We start from the raw sequence: 19,024 nt of genomic DNA, 5'->3' as shown, positions 1-19,024 counted from the left end.
CTTCCTCTCTGAAATAAATTAAAAATATATTTTAAAAAAATAAACATGGAAACTATGATTATTTTAAAAAAAGAAGAAGAAGAACTAGATCATCTTCCACACGCCTCTGCCTGAATCCCGGGATAACCTAGGACACGTGCCTTTACCTTCCAGAACTGCGGTATTCTCATCTGCAAAATGGGAATGGGCTCCTATGAAGCTCAAAACAGATGAAGGGCTTGGCAGCACTTTGCCCAGTGGTGATGCAAACCTGATTTCCATTTCCCAGTCTGCAAGCCACGCCCACACCTCCACATCCCTCACTTTCACTTCCAGCAGAAGCACCTTCAGACTAGCATAGCTGGCAGGCCTCCACCACAGAAACAGGTATATTGTAATGTGCCCCACCCACTGACTTGATGAATTATTTTTCTCCTCCTCCAGGGACTTTCCTGACTTCCTTCTGTAAGCGAAGGAAGGAGCACATGAGCACACCGTATATAAATATGTTTGGGAAGCTTTCTTCTTCTTCTTCTTTTTTTTTTTTTCTTAAACCAAACTTTGGTTTCTGTTGTAGGCGGTGCATTCCCTAACAGGGCGGGGCGCAGTGTGCTGTGGAGGGGAGAGGAGAGGCCAGGGGGAGGAGTAGGCAGTGATTGATTCACCCACTGTGAGCGCTGGTCTTCTATTTAATGGGGAGGTCTCCCTGCACAAGAGGAGTCAGCTTTGTCTCTGGGACCAGCCAGAGCATGGCAGAGGACCTGGGGCTGGGCTTTGGGAAAACAGCCAGCTTGGAAATGCTGCCGGAGGATGACAGCTGCAGGCCAAAGGCCAGAGCCGGGCTGGCAGCCAGGGCCAGCAGCTCTGGCTGGGTTCTCACCTGTTGCCTGGTGTCACTCCCCATCCTGGCAGGACTCACTGCCTACCTGCTTGTTGGCCAGCTCAGAACCCAAGGAGAGGCCTGCGTGTTCCAGGTAAGCACGACTTGGAGCTGCCCTGGGGATCAGCAGACCCCTGCAGGCAGTTTAGCCTGTACAGCCCTGGTCAGTGTGGATACATCTGCAAGCTGAGGAAGCCCTGCGCAGGGCTCCCTGATCCATCACCCTCCTCCCCTCCCTTGCCTCAGCATGCAAAGGAAATGCAGAATGTGAGGGAGGGGTGGAGGGGTGTTTGTTCTTAATATTTCCAGGGAATGAATTGTCCCTTTTTATGTTTGTGTGGGAACAACCTCAAGCCACATATTTCTAGATAATTATAACCGCAGTGCACTGATAAGTAGGGAATGTTCCTTTTCTTTGAAAAGAATACAACATACTCTTTAAATTGCATAACTAACACATGGTCATTAAAAAAAGTTAGAAAGTACAGATTAGGAAAAGAAGATAATTATCATTACCCATAACCTCATAGAGGTAACCACTCTAAAATGTTTAACATTTGGGGATACATAATTTCTACCTTTTAATGGAATTGTTTTGAGTATCTTAATATGTTATAATTAAATTTATTGTTAATAAATTCACAGCAGCATGAGGATATAGATGGTTGTATTATATTACTATATATGTATGTGCTATAATTTATATAATCAATCCCCTTACTTGGCTTCAGTACAATTCTTTTTCAATGTTCCAGAAATAACTGCTTGCCAGATTGTCTATCATTCAGTCTTGCTGGGGGAGGGAAGGGGTTTAGGGGGACCTTACTCAAAAATATATAGAGGGTCTACGGAGAACAATGAGAGGATACAGGTGTCAAGGCAGAAACTTATAGTTCTGACCTAGGAACATCAAAAACCTTAAAGCCTGAAGAATGTGCCTTTCAAGTAATGCCCCTTTTTAACAATGCTCTTGCATAACCTGTGGGTGACTGGTTTAATTTCAGTCTCAAGTGTTACATTTCATAAGCTTTTCAATTGGTTTAACTGGTTTCCAAGCAATGCTGGCCAACTTCAAAGCAGACACACAGAGAGCAAGCCATGGCTATGGTGTAACTTTCACCACCCACCAGGGTCAGCAAACAGACTGTGCCTGATTCAGGCGGCAGCATCCAAGGCCACGTGCCATCATTCAGAAAATGTAGACATAGGCAAGCCAACCGGAAATGCTGTTTATGTTAGAGGAGCACTGCAGGGCATGAGAGGTCAGGGTGTGACCCCAAGATCACCATGGTGCTGTTTCCTGGGAAGCCAAACTACAGCGTCCACTTGACACTCTGGGATGCTGTCCATCTTTATCCAGAAAGAGGCTGTTGTTTTGGAGGCACTGAGTGACTCCAGTAGCCTACGCTCTCTCGCCTTCTGAAGAGAAACACTCCCTCTGCCAAAACAAAGTCTGTTGGCAGAAGCCAGAAAACACCTCTGTTGATCTAGAAGGCCATCGGGTGGAATGCCACAGTCCAGATGGGGCCAGTGGCTTGCCTCGTCAGGAAGAAAGTTTTGAGATGGGAGCTGTGGCTAGACAAGAAGCTCTTAGAAACCTGAGTTTGATTGCCAGCTCAGTCACCTCTGGCTGTGTGAAATAGGCATGTGACTTCATTGCTCCTAGCCTGTTTCCTTTTCTACCAAAAGAGGATACTAATACCCTTACTTCAACAGCACTAATAAGGAAGGCATGTGCAGGAACCATTTGTACTTTGACAACGGGGAGAACTATACTCATGCAGTTACTGCAATATGATTGTCACTCTATGCCAGGCACCAGACAAACACCAATGTCTGCCCTAGTGTAGGTATGCAAGAGAAGAAAAGGCTAAAACTACGTTCCATTACAGTTAAACCAATCTCCTTGGAGACTGACCATGTGAGGACACTTGGAGCTGTGGTTTGGCCAGGAGATGTAACTCTTGGTGTGTCAGAAGAAAGATGAAGGGAAATAGGGGTGAGGCTGTGCACACACAGCAATTGGGGTCCTGATAAGAAACAGCTGGCCCACTCAAAGAAAAGAGTTTAAAGAAGAATGTTTAAAGAACTGAAAATGGGTTCAAAGAAGGGTCTACGTGCTGTGATGCAGACGGATTAAAGGAAGCCTCCAGGATTGGAAGCATCTTGGGGATTAGCAACAGAGGGAGGCGGGTCCCCAAACCTTGGCCTGAAGGGGCAAAAGGAGGAAGAAGATTTAGGGGAACGCAACGTGAAGGAGGGGCCTGCCTGCAGTATGGGTAAAAGGGAGCCAGAAGTCTGCCAACAGCAGGGAGGGAAGAGGAAGAGGGAGAGAAACTCGGGCCACTCTGCTCCTAGCTGGCAAGTGTGTCCTGAGGTCAGCCTCGAAGGGCACAGGGAGGTCCAAGAAGGGTGGATTCAGAGTGGCTAACAGACAATAACAAGCTCAGAGAAGACTAAAGAAGATGGGACCCATCTGTGTTTTATTAACATGAAATTAACTTGTAGGTATAAGCAAGAGGTGGTTGCCTAGGGAACAATAATTGATATTCAGTTTAACATAAATAAAAGGATATTTGCCTTTAAAAAAAATAGATGGGATTCAAGAAGGGAAAACCAGGTCACTGAGCCAACTTAGGTGGGCATGGACGTAGCAGTGAAATGTCATGGCTCTTAGAAACCTGAGTTTGATTGCCAGCTCAGTCACCTCTGGCTGTGTGAAATAGGCATGTGACTTCATTGCTCCTAGCCTGTTTCCTTTTCTACCAAAAGAGGATACTAATACCCTTACTTCAACAGCACTAATAAGGAAGGCATGTGCAGGAACCGTTTGTACTTTGACAACGGGGAGAACTACACTCATGCAGTTACTGCAATATGATTGTCACTCTATGCCAGGCACCAGACAAACACCAAGAAAACTTGATCTTGGCCTTAAGGAGCTCCGAGCCTGATGCGTGACAAGGAAATAGACTATGTGCTCTGGAATTCCAGATGTTCTCCTAGCCCAGCCTTAGAGGAAGAGGTGGTTCACGGAAGGGCATCTGGAGAGGGGAAGGAAGCCAGTGGCTAGAATGCTATTCCTGAGGTCCAGGACACAGACTCCATTTAAAGATAAACGCACGTCAGACAAAACAGGCCATTGGAGGTAACAAGGTTGTAAAGCCTACAGCTACAAACCAGACCATCTGACCCCCAGCTCCATGGCCCCCTCCACTGTGTCAGGCTGCCCCTCACATTTCAAAGATACAGCTCCCAGGTCATTGAGAGAGAGAAAAAAAAAAGGGCGGGGGGGGGGGGGGGGGCTACCTGATCTTCAAAGGTTTTATAATGCTCCAGGCCTTAGGCAATCAACTCTAACACAGGAAGAGTAAGAGAGGAGGGTCACCCAGTCCTTCCAATACATTCACAGCCCTGATGAGCAAGCCCAGCAGCATAGGATAAGCCAATGATAATAACAACAATAATAATAACATGATATTAACTCCCACTTCACATTTGCAGAGAGCTCTCACAAAGATGATCCCATTGAACACTCACAGCAACCCAGAAATGCAGTGAGGGGGTGAGCAGTCACATTTGGCAGATGAGGAACTTGAAGTGGGAGAGTCGATGTGAGCGCCCAAGGTCACAAAGCTGGGAGGGGACCAAGCTAGGTCTCAGTTGGCAACTCTAGGTCTTCATGGTTTCCAGGTTGCCTCCCTCTCCACTCACAATCAAGCTTTGTGATCATGGAAAGCACTTTCCTTCCACCCCTTTTACAAATGAATGAATGGATCACTGTGTAAAACAAATTCTATAAAGACAAGCCAGGGCTTGATTCTCCACACAGGAGCCAAAATGATTATTTGAGAACTTTCACTGGACTGTGTCATGGGCCTGCCTCTGTGGCCTCATCCAGTACCCTCTCTCTTCTCTCCCCTGCCCATTACTGGCCTCCAGCCACCCTGCCTTCCTCTGTTGCCAGCATTCCAAGTGTTCTTCTGTTCCCTCTCTTTACTTGGCTGCTCCCTCTACCAGAACTGCTCTAAGACACCTCCTCTGTCCATCCTTGGAACAACCACAGGAGATTGGCATTGCTAAGAATCTTTTCTAATCTAACCTGGAGAAGAGGAGGCTCAAAGGGGCTCCAAAGGAGGAGAGTGAGCAAAGTACACAACCACTCTGAGTTTCCGTTTTCCCACATTACCTACCCAACAGAAGTGCTAGGAGGATTCCAAGTGATCTCCATAAGGCCCCGGTGAGTGCCTAGCAATGTGGGCACTGGGTGGGGGTTTGTCCCCTTCCTTCGCCTAAGTAAAAGAGGAAAGCTCTTCACAGATCCATAGATAGAAACTAAGAAATGGAAATGCCCTTAGTCCTGGGGTCAGCAACTATGACCCACAGGCCAAATCTCACCCATTTTCTATTTTTGTAAATAAAGTTTTATTGGAACACAGCCATGCCCATTCACTTACACACTGTCTGTGGCTGTTCTCAAGCCACAACAATAGAGTTGGGTAATCGTGACAGTGATTATCACCTACCAAGTTAATATACTGTGTGGCCCTTTATAGGAAAGCTTGCTGACCCTTGATCTAGTCCTATCTCCTTGTTTTACAATTGAGGAAATCAAGGATCAGAGATGGGAAAGAAAAGTTCAGCATCATAGAATATGTCAGGGGGGACAGAGCCGAAATTAGATTCTATTTCTACAGTCGCTTGGCTTCATTCCACCAGCAAATAGGACTGACTCTATTCTTGCTAAGTCCTCAGATCAGACATTGAAAAGAACAGCAACTGTAGAAATGTTCTGAGTTTTTATTAACAGCAACAAAAACAGTCATATACACACACACACACACACACACACACACACACACACTCTTCCTTCTGGGGTTGATTGTGTAAGGAAAGATTCAATATGACAAACTCATTACTAGGTAAGTTGCAGAGCAGAAATCAAAATTAGGTGTGAAAAGGTTTGGGATAAATGCCTTTAGGTGATTTGCCCATAAATAAAATATCGATTAAATAAATCATGGTCCTGCCATGCTATGAAACCTGCAACTGCAATGATCTTTTTTTTTTTTTCAGTGAGGCATTTCCACATGTAAGAATGGAAAATTTCTCTAAGATACAACGTTAAGGGGGGAAAGCAAAGGACAAAAGAGCATATAGAGTACAGAGCACTTCATTTTCTAAGAAAGTAATACATATTCACATATTCACATATATGAATGTGTCCATAAATGTACAGACTGTCCCAGAAGAGGACAAAAGAGACTGGTGACTTTGCTCTTGTCCAGGAGATGGAGCTGGTGGCTGGGCGACAAGGGAAAGACAGATACATTTTTAAACATATACCCAATGTACAAAATGTCTGTTACCTATAAAAAAAATAGACAGCATAATATTTTACGATATTTAGACTCCTGGACAACGTCAGGTAGATTTGCATCTTAGAAAAATAATGGGTCAGAAGTTCAAACCCAGTTTGAATTACAACCTCGCCACTTCTGAGCCATAGTACCTAACCTTTCTGGGGCCTCAGCTTCTTTATGTATGAAATGGGAATAATTAGAAATATAGTGACTGGCAGAAGGTGGGGGATTAGTAAGTGGTAACTAGGGAATTTCCCTGTTCATGGAAATTACATCATAGAGAACAACTTGTCCACCTGTTCTGGAATCTACCATCACCGGGTCACAGAGCAGGTATGGGCCTTGGAGGGTTGCTCTTAGTCTCTGCATTTGTGAGCTATCTTCATGCCTCCTTCTCTACCCTGGTCTTGCATCCTCAACCTACACTCCAATCTATTCTTGACCCAGGTGCGCTTGACCATGGTTTGGGCCTTCTTTAGGTCCTTAATGGCTTCCACAGTCCTCAGGATAGGTCCACAGGCCAGGCCTCTGTCCTCTCCAAACACCATGCCCCAGACATGGCAGAATGCACCTCACATGCTCAGCCTGAGCCTGCCACAAAGTGGGTACTTAGCACTGGGCAATGAGTTGTTAGGGATGCCATACAAGGCATTGCTTCCCAGGGTTGCTTCTGCAAAGAGATATCCAAAAAGCAACTGCCATAAAAATGCTCAACAGACATTATTTCCCTACCAGCACCCTATCTCCGTCCTTCCCTTCCAGGTTCCACTTGTAGAAAGATCTGCATAAACTCTCCCCCATGTCCTCCTTGGTTTCCTCCAATCTCAATTCCTTGCCTTCCTGAAAATCCCTGCAAGGCTCTTGGCCCTTGTTCCTTGCCCCCCCTATTCCCTCCCACACATACATGTCCCAGAACAGGACCCCATAGTATGCCAGCTCAGGCTTCAGAGTGACACGGACTTGAGGGAAAGCCATGGCTTCACCACATGACAGTTGTCTTGTGTAATGTATTATACACCAGACTCCATTCTAAGCTTTTTCATATTTAGGGTTTTGAGAAGAACAAATGAGATCACATCTATAAAGTTCTTAGCATGGTGTCTGGTATAAACACATGCAATGCAAGTTTGCTGGTATTACTACATGCATCATTTCAGTCAGTCCTTGTAGTCACACAATGAGGGAAGTTCTACTATTATCTCCATTTTAGAGATGATGAAACTGAGGCTTAGAAACATTAGGCCATGTGTCCAGTCACACAATTAGAGTGTGACATTGGGATTCAACTGTACCATACACATTCCTCCTAAACACTATGCTAGTTGGCCTCTGGATATATGCCCAACAAATTATACCTTCTGATGTGGCCAGAAGTTTTTACCAATGACACCTGAAAAGTGACCCGTCACATAGTAAGTGCTCAATAAATGCTATTCTCTTTCCTCTGGAGAGCACCTAGCTGCACCTGGCACACAGAAGTTACTCATTAACTGTTTGTTGAATAGATGGAAGGATGGAGGGATGCACAAGGCACCTGAGCTCTCTAAGCCTTACACTCTCTGTCTATAAATGGGAAGGTTAACATGCTATCTTCATAGCACTGTGTGAGAATTCTGCAAGGAGATATCCAAAAAGCAACTGCCATAAAGATGCTCAACAGACATTATTTCCCTACCCGCTCCACCTTGGGTGAGCCCTTTTATCTCTGCTGGCGTGAGCACAGTCAAAATAATCCCCTTTCTGTGTTGTCTAGAGGAAACAAAGAGTTGAGATAAAAGTGTTTTGTAAATTGCATTCAGTTGTCCTACTATAGCTTCAGGAGGTCCTGGCGTATCCGGAAGAGAAGCCCAACCCACTCCAAAGGTCAGGCTGTGGGCAAAGGGCAGAGAAACCCTAGGCTGTGGAGGCTGTCTGGGCAAGTGCAAGGGAAGGAAGGGCGAGCGAGCTGTGGGTGTGAATCCCAAATACCCGTGGCAGCTCCTAGCTGGGGATTGATTCTAGGACCCATTTGTTCATCTGTTGAAGTCAACACACACATCAGTAAATGCCCAACAGTCACACCTGACAAATCACACACTGCCCGCCTGCAGCAGGACAATGGCCATGAGAAGTCGTCTCTCCACCTGGGCTCTTTAATGAGGCCGCACGGCTGACAGCTGCAACTAGCTTAGGTTTTGAAATGCATGGGGAGTACATCCCATTCCCTCAACCCCTTGCATTCTGAGAGGGCAGACGTCCAGGAGCAAACTGTGGACTGAGGAAGCCTTTCCTGTTGGGAGCAGGAGGAAGCCTTCCAGAGCTCCAGAGGATCCCAATCCACCACGGTCATAAAGAGACAGAGTGGCTTCTGTTTACCACTAAAATGATGAAACCCAAGGGAAGCTCTACAGAACCAACAACATATGCCACAAGCATTTATTGAGCCCAAAGAAAGAAGGAAACGAATCGGATATCCACTTTCCGTGTATGGTCTTTCTTAGCCATCACCACAGTCCTGGGAGGGGGAACCATTGTCTGCTCTATCAGACGAGGAAACAGAGGTTAGGTGAGATGCCAAAGTCAGACCACCAGGAAATAAGAGACCTGGGATTTCCACATTTGCTCTGTTGCAAACACCATGTTCTTTGCTCTGCACTGCTCTGAATGTTGCCTGTAAATTAAAGCCCAGCCCGGCACACCTTAGCAGATGATGAAATGAAATGGCTTTGGAATAAAACATTTCTAGGTTGGATTTATCCTTGTGCAGGTACAGGGATAAGCAAGAGAGAGAGAGACAAGAAGGCAAACATCTGTGTACTAGTATTTCTCCTAGAAGTGCTAGGAGGATATTATGGGTCATAAAACACTTAAGACCTTTCCAGTTGCAGCATTTATGAGGGCAAGCAATGGATACCTCTTGCGTTTTTGAGTATACTATACAGTGACTACAAAACATGGGAGAAAGGCCAAAGAGGTCATTAGTTAAAATATACTCGAGGGATTTTGCTGGGAAATGCCAAGAAGATCATCTCAAAGGCCATCTTGCTTCAGGTTCGATCTTCCATTGTGTGTGCTCAACTAAGGTTTATAGGGCTCCTGATATGTGCCAGGGTCTGTACTTGGGTCTAAAGGTCCAGAACCCAGACCCTCCATTTATTCTTTTTTTTAAAATTTCTTTATTGATTAAGGTATTATATATTTGTCCTCATCCCCCCCATTCCCATCCCACACCCCTCCCCACACATGCTCCCACCCCCCTGTTGTCCTTAACTGCTGGTTAGGCTCATATGCTCTTATTCTTTGACCTTTGGCTTCAAAGGCTATAAAAAGGTGATACAGCCCGGCTGGTGTTGCTCAGTGGTTGAGCATTGACCAATGAATCAGGAGGTCCAGGTTCAATTCCCGGTCAGAGCATATGCCCAGATTGCGGACTCCATCCCCAATAGGGGGCATGCAGGGGGCAGATGATCAATGATTCTCTCTCATCATTGGTGTCTTTCTCTCTCCCTCTCCCTTCCTCTCTCTGAAATCAATAAAAACTTTTTTTTAAAGGTGATACACTCCCTTGAGAGCAGGTGGAGTATTAGATGAGGAACAAACATAAATGCCTACCATGGGGCCTGGCACCCATTAAGCACTCTGCTAGATATCAGTCTCCTCCTTTCCTCCATCCTCCTTCTATCTTATTTGAAGGATCAGAGTAATCCCAAAAACGCCTATAGTAATAGGTCATGATTAGTTTGAGTCAGAGATTATCAATCAACATACCAAAACAAACATTTCTTTTTAGAAGAAACAAAGAAAGAAAACCAAATGAGAGTGAAAATTCCGACCTATGGAGACTACGGGGTGAAAAGCCCCACTTGCTTTGCCAAGGCTACTAAATGGTGGTGGTGGCAGGCTTCCCCTACCTCACTAACGTGTGTGCCCATGGGCATACACACTGGACATACCGGCCTTTCCTGGCTCTGACTCTGACCAAAGCTCCCAACTTTCAACAAACATTTCTAGAGCCATGGCTATGCTCCAAGCAAAGCCTGATGAAAGCACACAGAGGCCCCAGTTCTGAAAGATTTTGGCTACCTACCACTACATAAAGTTTTTAAATTTAAACAAAAACCCAAAACTTAGCATGTGTTCTAAAACAAAAAGTTCTCTTTCCTATTTTTTTTTTTTTTTTGGCTAAAGTCACTGAAGCTGAGCCTTCCTCCATCCTCTGCTCTCTTTTCTGCTTCTCCTTTTGATGCCCGAGCACCAGCAAATTTTTCCAACATGGATAATCCAGTGAGAGTGCCAGGCACTGTCCGAGGCACCAGGAATATAAGACCAGGTAAGCAAGACAGACAGACCAGGTCCTTGTCTGCATGCAACTTGACTTCTACTGGAGAGAGAAAAGCAATAAACAGTCAAATAAGTAATATCCCTAGAGAGTGATAAATGTTCAGGAAGGGAACTAAGATGGGATCCTGGTTCCTAGCCAGTGGTTTGAGAAGGCTTTTAAGGGGAAATAAGTCACATTCTCCTTGGGTGCTCTTGAATACTGTGTCTCTTCAGATTTGGAAGTCAATGATGCACTGACCTTCGGGAGTCACCATCTCCTGGGTTCCCCAGGGGAACCCAGAAGCAATGGAGATGAGTCAGGTTTGGACGACAATAGACATTTTATTGGCTTGGTGTCGCCAGCAACCATCTGGAGAGCAGGCATTGAGCCAACCAACTCAAATGCACAAAACTTTCCCCAAATAAACTACCATTTCTTCCTCTCAAATCTCCTCTTCATTTGCTTCTGTTGCAATAATCTTCCTCTCATGTTAGAGTCATTACTAAGAGAAACAGCAATGGGAGGCTTTCTGTGCTGATCATGGAAAAAGAATCCCAGCTGGTGTTCTTCTTGGGGACTCTGGGGATGTTGTATTCTTCAACACCTGCCAGCTGGCTCTATCACAGCCTCCAGACATGTAGTGGCATTCTGAGGCCACTAAAATGCACACACATCTATCCATGTATGAAAATAAAATGTGTTCCCAAGTTATAGAAATCCCGCAGAGCAAAGAGAAAAATGTGCTCATATCCCAAATACATGTTAACAACAAGGGTTCTATGAGCCAAAAGGAATGCTCCAAACTCTTAGCTGAGAGTCTGCTTAGTCAAAAATAAGCAGATGTCAGAGAAGATTTCTTAGCAGAATGAATGAGTCAGAGAAGGCCAGTCAGGGAAAGTACCATTCCATGCACAAGGGGATGCAACAAAGTCTCCCTCGTTCTCTTTGAGAACCCCACCTTCAGTTTTCTGCCTTGCCAAAGAACTGATTCTTTATCAGCTCTGTCAATAGCAACTAAGGAAACAGGCTACAAAATAAGCTCATTTCTAGGCTGCTTCTCCACCTCCCAATCCCATCAAAGTTACTGATGCTGGACAAGTAGTCACATCAATTTGGCTTAGGTTTCCAAAGAACACTGTACTCATGCCCTATGCAAATGTATCTAATGTGTTCATCTGGTGGCAGAAATCCTTGCAGTTTCCCAACTGCTCCCATGCACTGTTGGGCCTCCTTACTCTTTCACAGCCGTTGGCCTGGTCTGGAATAGTTATCACCTTTTACCACCAGACTAATACCTGTGGGACCTGTAAGACTCAGGTCTGGGGTAATTTCCCCTGATTCCCCCACCTCTGGGACTGGGATGGTAAATTTGAACTTTAAATGCCAAGATAATGTGATGCTTTAGAAAAAGACCTCTGAAGACAGGCTAGGAGATGGGTTAGGGGAAAGGATAAAACGGATGCAGGAGAGACCTGGTAGGAGGTTCTTGGAAGAATCCAGGCGAGCAGCATGCTGAGGCCTTAAGTGGATTCAAGAAAGAAAAACTGCAAAATAGAAATGACAGTTCAGGTTTGTGGAAGAAGAAAGAAGCAAATTTTAGGCCTGGTAACTAAGGGAAAGCGGTAGTGGCACCAGTAACAGAATTGGGAAGCAGAGAAAAGGGAGCTGGAGTGACCATGAAATCAGTTTGTCAATCGAAGACAAGATCTTTGTCCTCAAGAGAGCTTCCTATAGAGGCTAGGTCACGTGGCTTGGAAGCAAAAAGAGCCTGACAGTCTGGGTTCCAACAGAATCACCATTCTCACAGAACTGCTCACAGGCCTAGACTCAGAAATGACATGGCTACACCCACATGGCCACACATATATGCATGTAGAAACAGCCATGGACAGAACACCATAACACACTTTAGATATACAGGTGCAAAACTCTCTTTCTCACCAAGGGAGCTGTCTTCTCTCATACACAAACACACAATTCCTTGTTCACAAGTGTATATTCACACCCACGTAGGGTGTTAAGATATAAAATTGATAAAGTATCCATGAGGATGACTATTGGTGGGGACTGAGCAATTACGAAAACCAAACCAGAAGGCCCTGGGTTGAGTCAAAATCATATCAGAGAGGGTTCTTTGGAAATATTGTAAAATGTAAGATGGTAATCTTATTCCTAAGCAAAAAGCTTAGTTTTGCTCCTGAGCTTTCTATTCCGGCACGTGAATGGTGGTTCCTTCCATTCCCATGTCTTCTTTGCACTAACTCACACATTTTTTTTTTTTTAATGTATTGAATTTAGTGGGGTGACATTGGTTAATAAAATGATAGATTTCAAGTGTACATTTCTATAATACATCACCACCCCAAGTCAAGTTTCCTACTGTCACCATTTATCCCCCCTTTACCCTCTTCTACTTCCCCACACCCCCATTTCCCTCTGGTAATCACCATAGTGTTGTCTGTGTCTGAGGGGATTTTTTGTGTGGGTTTTATTTTTGTTTTTGGGGGGGTTTTGTGTGTGTGTGTGTGTGTGTGTATGTGTTGTGTGGGGGTTTTTTTGGTGTGTGTTTTTTTTTTGCTTAATCCATTCACCTTTTTCACCCAGCTCCAAACCTCATTCCTCTCTGACAGCTCTCAGTCTGTTCTCTGTATCTATGAGTCTGTTTCTATTTTGTTAGTTTATTTTGCTCATATGAGTTGATCCTCATCTCAAACCTGGGAGTTATCTAGGACTATGGATGTTAATATTACCATTTTACAAATGAGGACAGCAAAGCTCAGAGGAGAAGTGTCTTCTTGCTCAAGAATATATTGTTAATAAATGGTGGAATTGGGATCCAAGTCCAAGTCTGCCTCCAAAGCAGTTATTCTCCCATTACCGTGTGGGTTCTGAAATGGCTCACAAACTGGGATTGCAATGAAGAAAAAGGCATCATGACCCGGCCGGTGTGGCTCAGTGGTTGAGCGTCGACCTATGAACCAAGAGGTCACGGGTTTGATTCCCGGTCAGGGCACATGCCAGAGTTGGGGGCTCAATCCCCAATTTGGGGTGTGTAGGAGGCAGCCAATCAATGTTTCTTTCTCATTGATGATGCTTCTGTCTCTCTCTCCTCTCTTCCTCTCTGAAATCAATAAAATATATATATTTTTTAATTTAATGAAAAAGGCATCATGCATTACAATGAAACAAGAAAGAGACTAACGAGGAGAACATAGTGATTATTTCTTTTTTGGTATAATTTTTTAAAAATAGTTTCAATTTCCAAATTGTGGTATAAAAAAGAAAATGAAGTAAGTGTTATTATTTGTTAAAATAATAGAACCATTGACAAGATGTTGGAGTGCCCTAGAATGGAACAGGAAAAACTCTCAGGACAGAACCTTTAAGTTGACCTTCGAGACAAGCATAAGAGAGAGAAAGGTCATTAGTACTGGAGGAGAAAAGGGGGAAGCTTGGGTGCAAGATTCCCATGGATCAAATATTCTCAGTCTCATTTCCCTCATCTCAGAATGCCCAGGAGGGGTAGCAGCAGCATCTTAATCCCACCCATGCTTTAGACAGCTGTGTGGAATTAGGGTCAGAAGGACCACAGATGGTCTGAACCATATCTTTCTTTTCCAACAGACTCCAAAAGGACAGGAATTTGGACCTTCACCTCAGCGAGCTTGTAAGTATATTCATATTCAATGCCTTTCTTGTGGGGAACAAGAACATATCCAGTAGTTCTAGCATATAGGGGATTCAGGGGGATGCAAACCTAGAGGAGAAGTGAGGGGCCTCCCAAACCACTAAGAAGGCAAAATGATGCCATGGCTGAGTGCAGGGCCTGTGGATTGATGGCCTTTGGGAAAATCATTTCAGCCATCTCTGTCTCATTTTACTGGCTTATAAAAATGGTTATGATAGTACTCACCCCAGGGTTTGTGTAGATTAAATTAGTTAATTCCCATAAAGATAGTAGAACAATGCCTACCACATCAAAAGGATATACTGATTTTTCCTTTTTAACATCAATAATATTATCATTATCACTGCAGTTAAAACAAACTTGTCCAATATAATCAGTTCCAAAACCCAAAACAATTGAGGACTTCTGGAGAGCTGATAGGGAAACAGAGGACCAGAAAGGGAAAGGCACCTGACAAGGTCATATCGCTACAGAGTGGTTTCCACCCCACTCTCTTAGGCCATTAGATACCTCAGTGGATATAGTTAAAAGGACCATGAAAAAGGCAAAAGAGAAATTTGATCCCACAGAAGCAGGAGGATGAAAGAAAACGCAAGGTGAGCTTTATTGAGCACCCATCATATGCTACGAATCATTCTGAACACTCTCCATCCACGGTAGGAATTAATGTGCCCATCTTAGAGATGATAAAACAAAGTCTGAGATAGGTTAGATAACTTGTCCAAAGTCATGAAGCCAAGATTCATTTATGCTTAAGACTTTCTCCTGAGTCTCCCCTGTTACTGCAAAAAAATAAATAAAATTAATTTAAATTTAAAAACTTCCAAAGAGGGGAACTGAACCAAACTGGAGAAGAATATTTCTCTCCAGTTGCAGGCATCATGCAACTCCCCAAATGTTGTGTTCACTCCAGTCACCCTCTGACTCATACAAAGCATTTTCTCCTTTCTTTATAGATGCACCTCCCAGAGCTAGTGGAGATAAGCCAAGGGCACACCTGACAGGTAATTCTCCTGTTGGTGTGCAAGGGGGATAAAACTGCAGATGTGACTTCCAACTACACAACGCAGATGTCAGTTTTTGGACCGCAGTGTTCTTCCCAGGAGGCCATGGGCCTGAGATTCCTTTCAGCGTGTTTACCAAAACGCATTCAAATGGTTTCAAACTAGAAATGACACCCTGTTAGTAACAGACTCCTCCTCTCAGTCGAGGGCTTTCAGATGTCTTCCTTCCTTGAGGGATCTAAAGGCTCATGTTTATTGGGTATTTTCTTTCAGATTCTATCAGCCCTCTTCCTTTCTCTACTGTTTCTCTCTTTCATTCATGCAGTCATTCCAAACTGATTTTCCTCAGACTCTGAGACTCTCATAATTCTAAATCTGGTCAAAGATGAATGACCCTGAGTTGCCAATATATCGAATCCATCTGTGCCCTATGCAAAATGAAGTTATTGTACATTCACACTCAGAAAGATATTTCCAAAGAATTCCCATTGATATGAAGAGATTAAGAGCAATCTCATAATATCACCAGATGGCCAGTTCCCCAAGTCTAGTGTGGAAATTCCTGGCATCTCACACCTGGAGTTGTATATAACCTTTATGACTCGAGAGAAAAAAGCACAGCAGTGCCGAAAAATGTTAAAAACCCATTGAAAAACTAGAATTAAAAGCATAAAAAATATGCTTCCTGACCTATAAGAAAAATATGCAACCCACAGGGGGATATCCTTGGGCCCAAGACATCTGTTCAAGAGGAAGATGTTTGTGGGGAGTCCTGAATGAGGATTATGATCAGGGAGATGCCAAGTTGCCATCACTTACCACTCACCTATAAGAATGGGTGAGATTGAAAAGGCTGGCCAGGAAAACCCTAAAAACTGAGTATGAAGATGCCATATTGACTGGGGGAGTTGAAATTGGTGAAGGAATCTAGGCCCTACTGAATTTCTAATACATTTCAGACACTGCGGTAGGCATTTTACATCTATGATTTATTTAGCCCAATGATATGGGGAAACTGGGGCTTGAGCAACTAAATTCACTTATCCCCAGTGACTTGACTAGGATGAGCTGACTCTCAAAACTGCACTGTTTCCATTACAACAAACTTCCCACCCACACTCCTACTTGCTGCTATGTTGACAGAGCTAATTTCATGCCAATTTAACAGAATCTGATGTATCTAGAGACTAAATGAGTTTTGCTTTTGTATCATTTGGGAGGAATTTTTTCTTTTTTAATCTACTGCATCACCAACAAAGAAGGAGTAGAGATGATCATGGGTGACTAATAAAAGTGCCTTGCAAAGATTTTGCAAAGAAGCGACAGAACTCTCCAGAGGCCACTTACTAGTAGTAGAGGGGCCAGGGGAGACTGCACACATTCTGAACATGTATCACAGTTGCAAAAGAAACCATAGTCTAGTTAGAAATGGGAAACATGTTTTAGGAAAATCCAGGGGCCAGGTTTCAGGTCAACCACCAGGTGTGAAGGTTGCTAAGTGCTTCTTTAAATATAACCAGTCCCAAAACTGTGGCTGACAGTACATAATGGTGATTACTATGGGTTTCAAAAGTAGCTGTAGAAAATTAAAATGTGTTTTTATTTTCACTGTAAAGTATTAGTTTATTGCCGATTATCCTATTTGAAATATGGTTTGATTCTATTCATTTTTTCTGCTATACTAGGTATATACTGCATGAAAGTATTCATCATGTGTTCTACATGATGTATACATATAAATAATGCAAACATAAGAATATGTAAAAATATATAAAATGAAATAGGCTTGACCTGGCCAGATGGCTCAGTTGGTTGGAGCATCATTCCATACACCAAAAGGTGGCAAGTTCAATTCCCGGTCAGGACACATATGGGAGGTTTCTCTCACATTGATGTTTCTCTCTCTCCCTTCCTCTCTCTCTAAAAATCAATCAAAACATGTCCTTGGGTGAGGATTAAAAAATAAATTAAAATGGGTTTATTTTTTAATCTGTTGAAATGAAAGATGCTAGTTTATTTGGGGAAAGAAAATAAATATGCATTGAATCATGTTATATCCAGTCATCGAGATAAAAATGTCCGTGTCTCTTTCATTCACTTGACCTTCAGAACAAGACTATGAGGGAGCTTTATCTCCAATTCACACACAGGAAATTGAGAGTCAGAGAGGAGGAACCTACTTGGTTGATTAATAACCTAGAGTTGTAGAGTCCGGATTGGAATGGGGCCCACGGAGCCCAGAGACCTGATCCTTTCCACTCAAGTCAATTACATTGGCTTATAGTTTGGATCTATCAATATCAGAGAGGCATTTCCAAAAAATCCAGGATTTCTGGTTCCAATATTTGCTCTGCTTGTAGATTTCTTATTAATTACTATCTGTGTTTCATGTATTTTTGGACTGCAGTATTAAAAGAGGGTGACAAAGAACAGACTGACAGAACTCAGAGGGCAGGTGACAGGGGTGGGGTGGGAGGGTGGGGATGGTGATGGAAAGAGATTAACCAAAGAACTTATATACATATATGCATCGTCCATGGACACAGACAATAGTGCAGTGAAGGCCTGGGGCAGGGCAGGGGCCAGGTGGAGGTGGACAGAGGGGGGGAAATGGGGGACATCTGTAATACTGTCAACAATAAAAATAAATTTAAAAACAATGAGACATATTTTGCAAAGTCCATGAGTTCCAACACAAGCAAATTAAACCTCTCTCTTGTCTCTGCAGTTGTGAGACAAACTTCCACACAGCCCTTGAATAATCAGTTCCCAGCTCTGGATTGGGAACATGAACTTGGCTTGGCCTTCACCAAGAACCGGATGAACTACACCAATAAATTCCTGGTGATCCCAGAGTCGGGAGACTACTTTGTTTACTCCCAGATCACATTCCGAGGTATCACATCCAAATGTGATGAAATCAGCAAAGGGAGCCGAGTGAACAAGCCAGACATCATCATTGTGGTCATCACCAAGGTAACGGAGAACTATCCCGAACCCACTCAGCTCCTAATGGGGACCAAGACAGTGTGTGAAATAGGCAGCAACTGGTTCCAACCCATTTATCTAGGAGCCATGTTCTCCTTGCAAGAAGGGGACAAGCTGATGGTGAATGTCAGTGACGTCTCTTTGGTGGACTACACAAAAGAAGATAAAACCTTCTTTGGAGCCTTCCTGCTGTAGGGGCAAGGCAGATGTCACTGTGTAAAGGTCCTCTCCTCCTAGTTCCTAATTTTCTTCATTCATATGTAATTATAACCAGGGGCTTTCTTGAAGCATTCCACAGAGAAAATGGTTTAGCTATGAAATGTAGGGCCCAAAGCCCACACTTTATATGCCTTACTGATGAGAATACAAATTGGAAAAAGGGAGAAAAAAGCAGACATATTACCATGGTTGCCTGGAAGATTGGTGAATTTCTGAACATTAGAACACTCATTACCAAATGAATGGATGATTTACTCAGAACATTTCTACACCTTCCTACAACACAGTTGTCACCAGTGGGCTCAGTGGCTGTTCAGTTTGATTATGAAGCAATCACTTCAGTTCAGGAGCCTTGAATAACATCCAAAGCCCTAGAAAACAGTGTAAACCTTTCAGAGGAGAAATCCTTAATCAATTTCCCCAAATACATAGAGGAAGGAAGGAAGGAAGGAAGGAAGGAAGGAAGGAAGGAAGGAAGGGAGGGAGGGAGGGAGGGAGGGAGGGAGGGAGGGAGGGAGGGAGGGAGGGAGGGAGGGAGGGAGGGAGGAAGGAAGGAAGGAGCTGGTATTTTTCATATTTTTTTCATGAATGTTCTCAAAAAAA

At 43.7% G+C, this 19,024-nt stretch overlaps 1 protein-coding gene across 1 annotated transcript; it reads left to right on the top strand.

The window, feature by feature from the left end:
• Positions 1-671: 671 nt before the first annotated feature.
• TNFSF15 (TNF superfamily member 15) lies at positions 672-18,397 on the top strand (the record flags this gene model as incomplete). The annotated part of the gene is made up of 4 exons (XM_079789596.1): positions 672-953; positions 14,147-14,189; positions 15,167-15,214; positions 17,943-18,397. The coding sequence occupies 4 exons, from the start codon at positions 672-674 to the stop codon at positions 18,395-18,397; spliced, it is 828 nt and encodes a 275-aa protein (XP_079645722.1).
• Between the last annotated feature and the right edge of the window lie 627 nt (positions 18,398-19,024).

This window comes from Cnephaeus nilssonii (genome assembly GCF_951640355.1).
Source record: "Cnephaeus nilssonii genome assembly, chromosome: 14".
Taxonomy (NCBI): Eukaryota; Metazoa; Chordata; class Mammalia; order Chiroptera; family Vespertilionidae; genus Cnephaeus; species Cnephaeus nilssonii.
The sequence above is the reverse complement of the archived record's forward strand: the minus strand, read 5'-3'. Positions and strand labels throughout refer to the sequence as shown.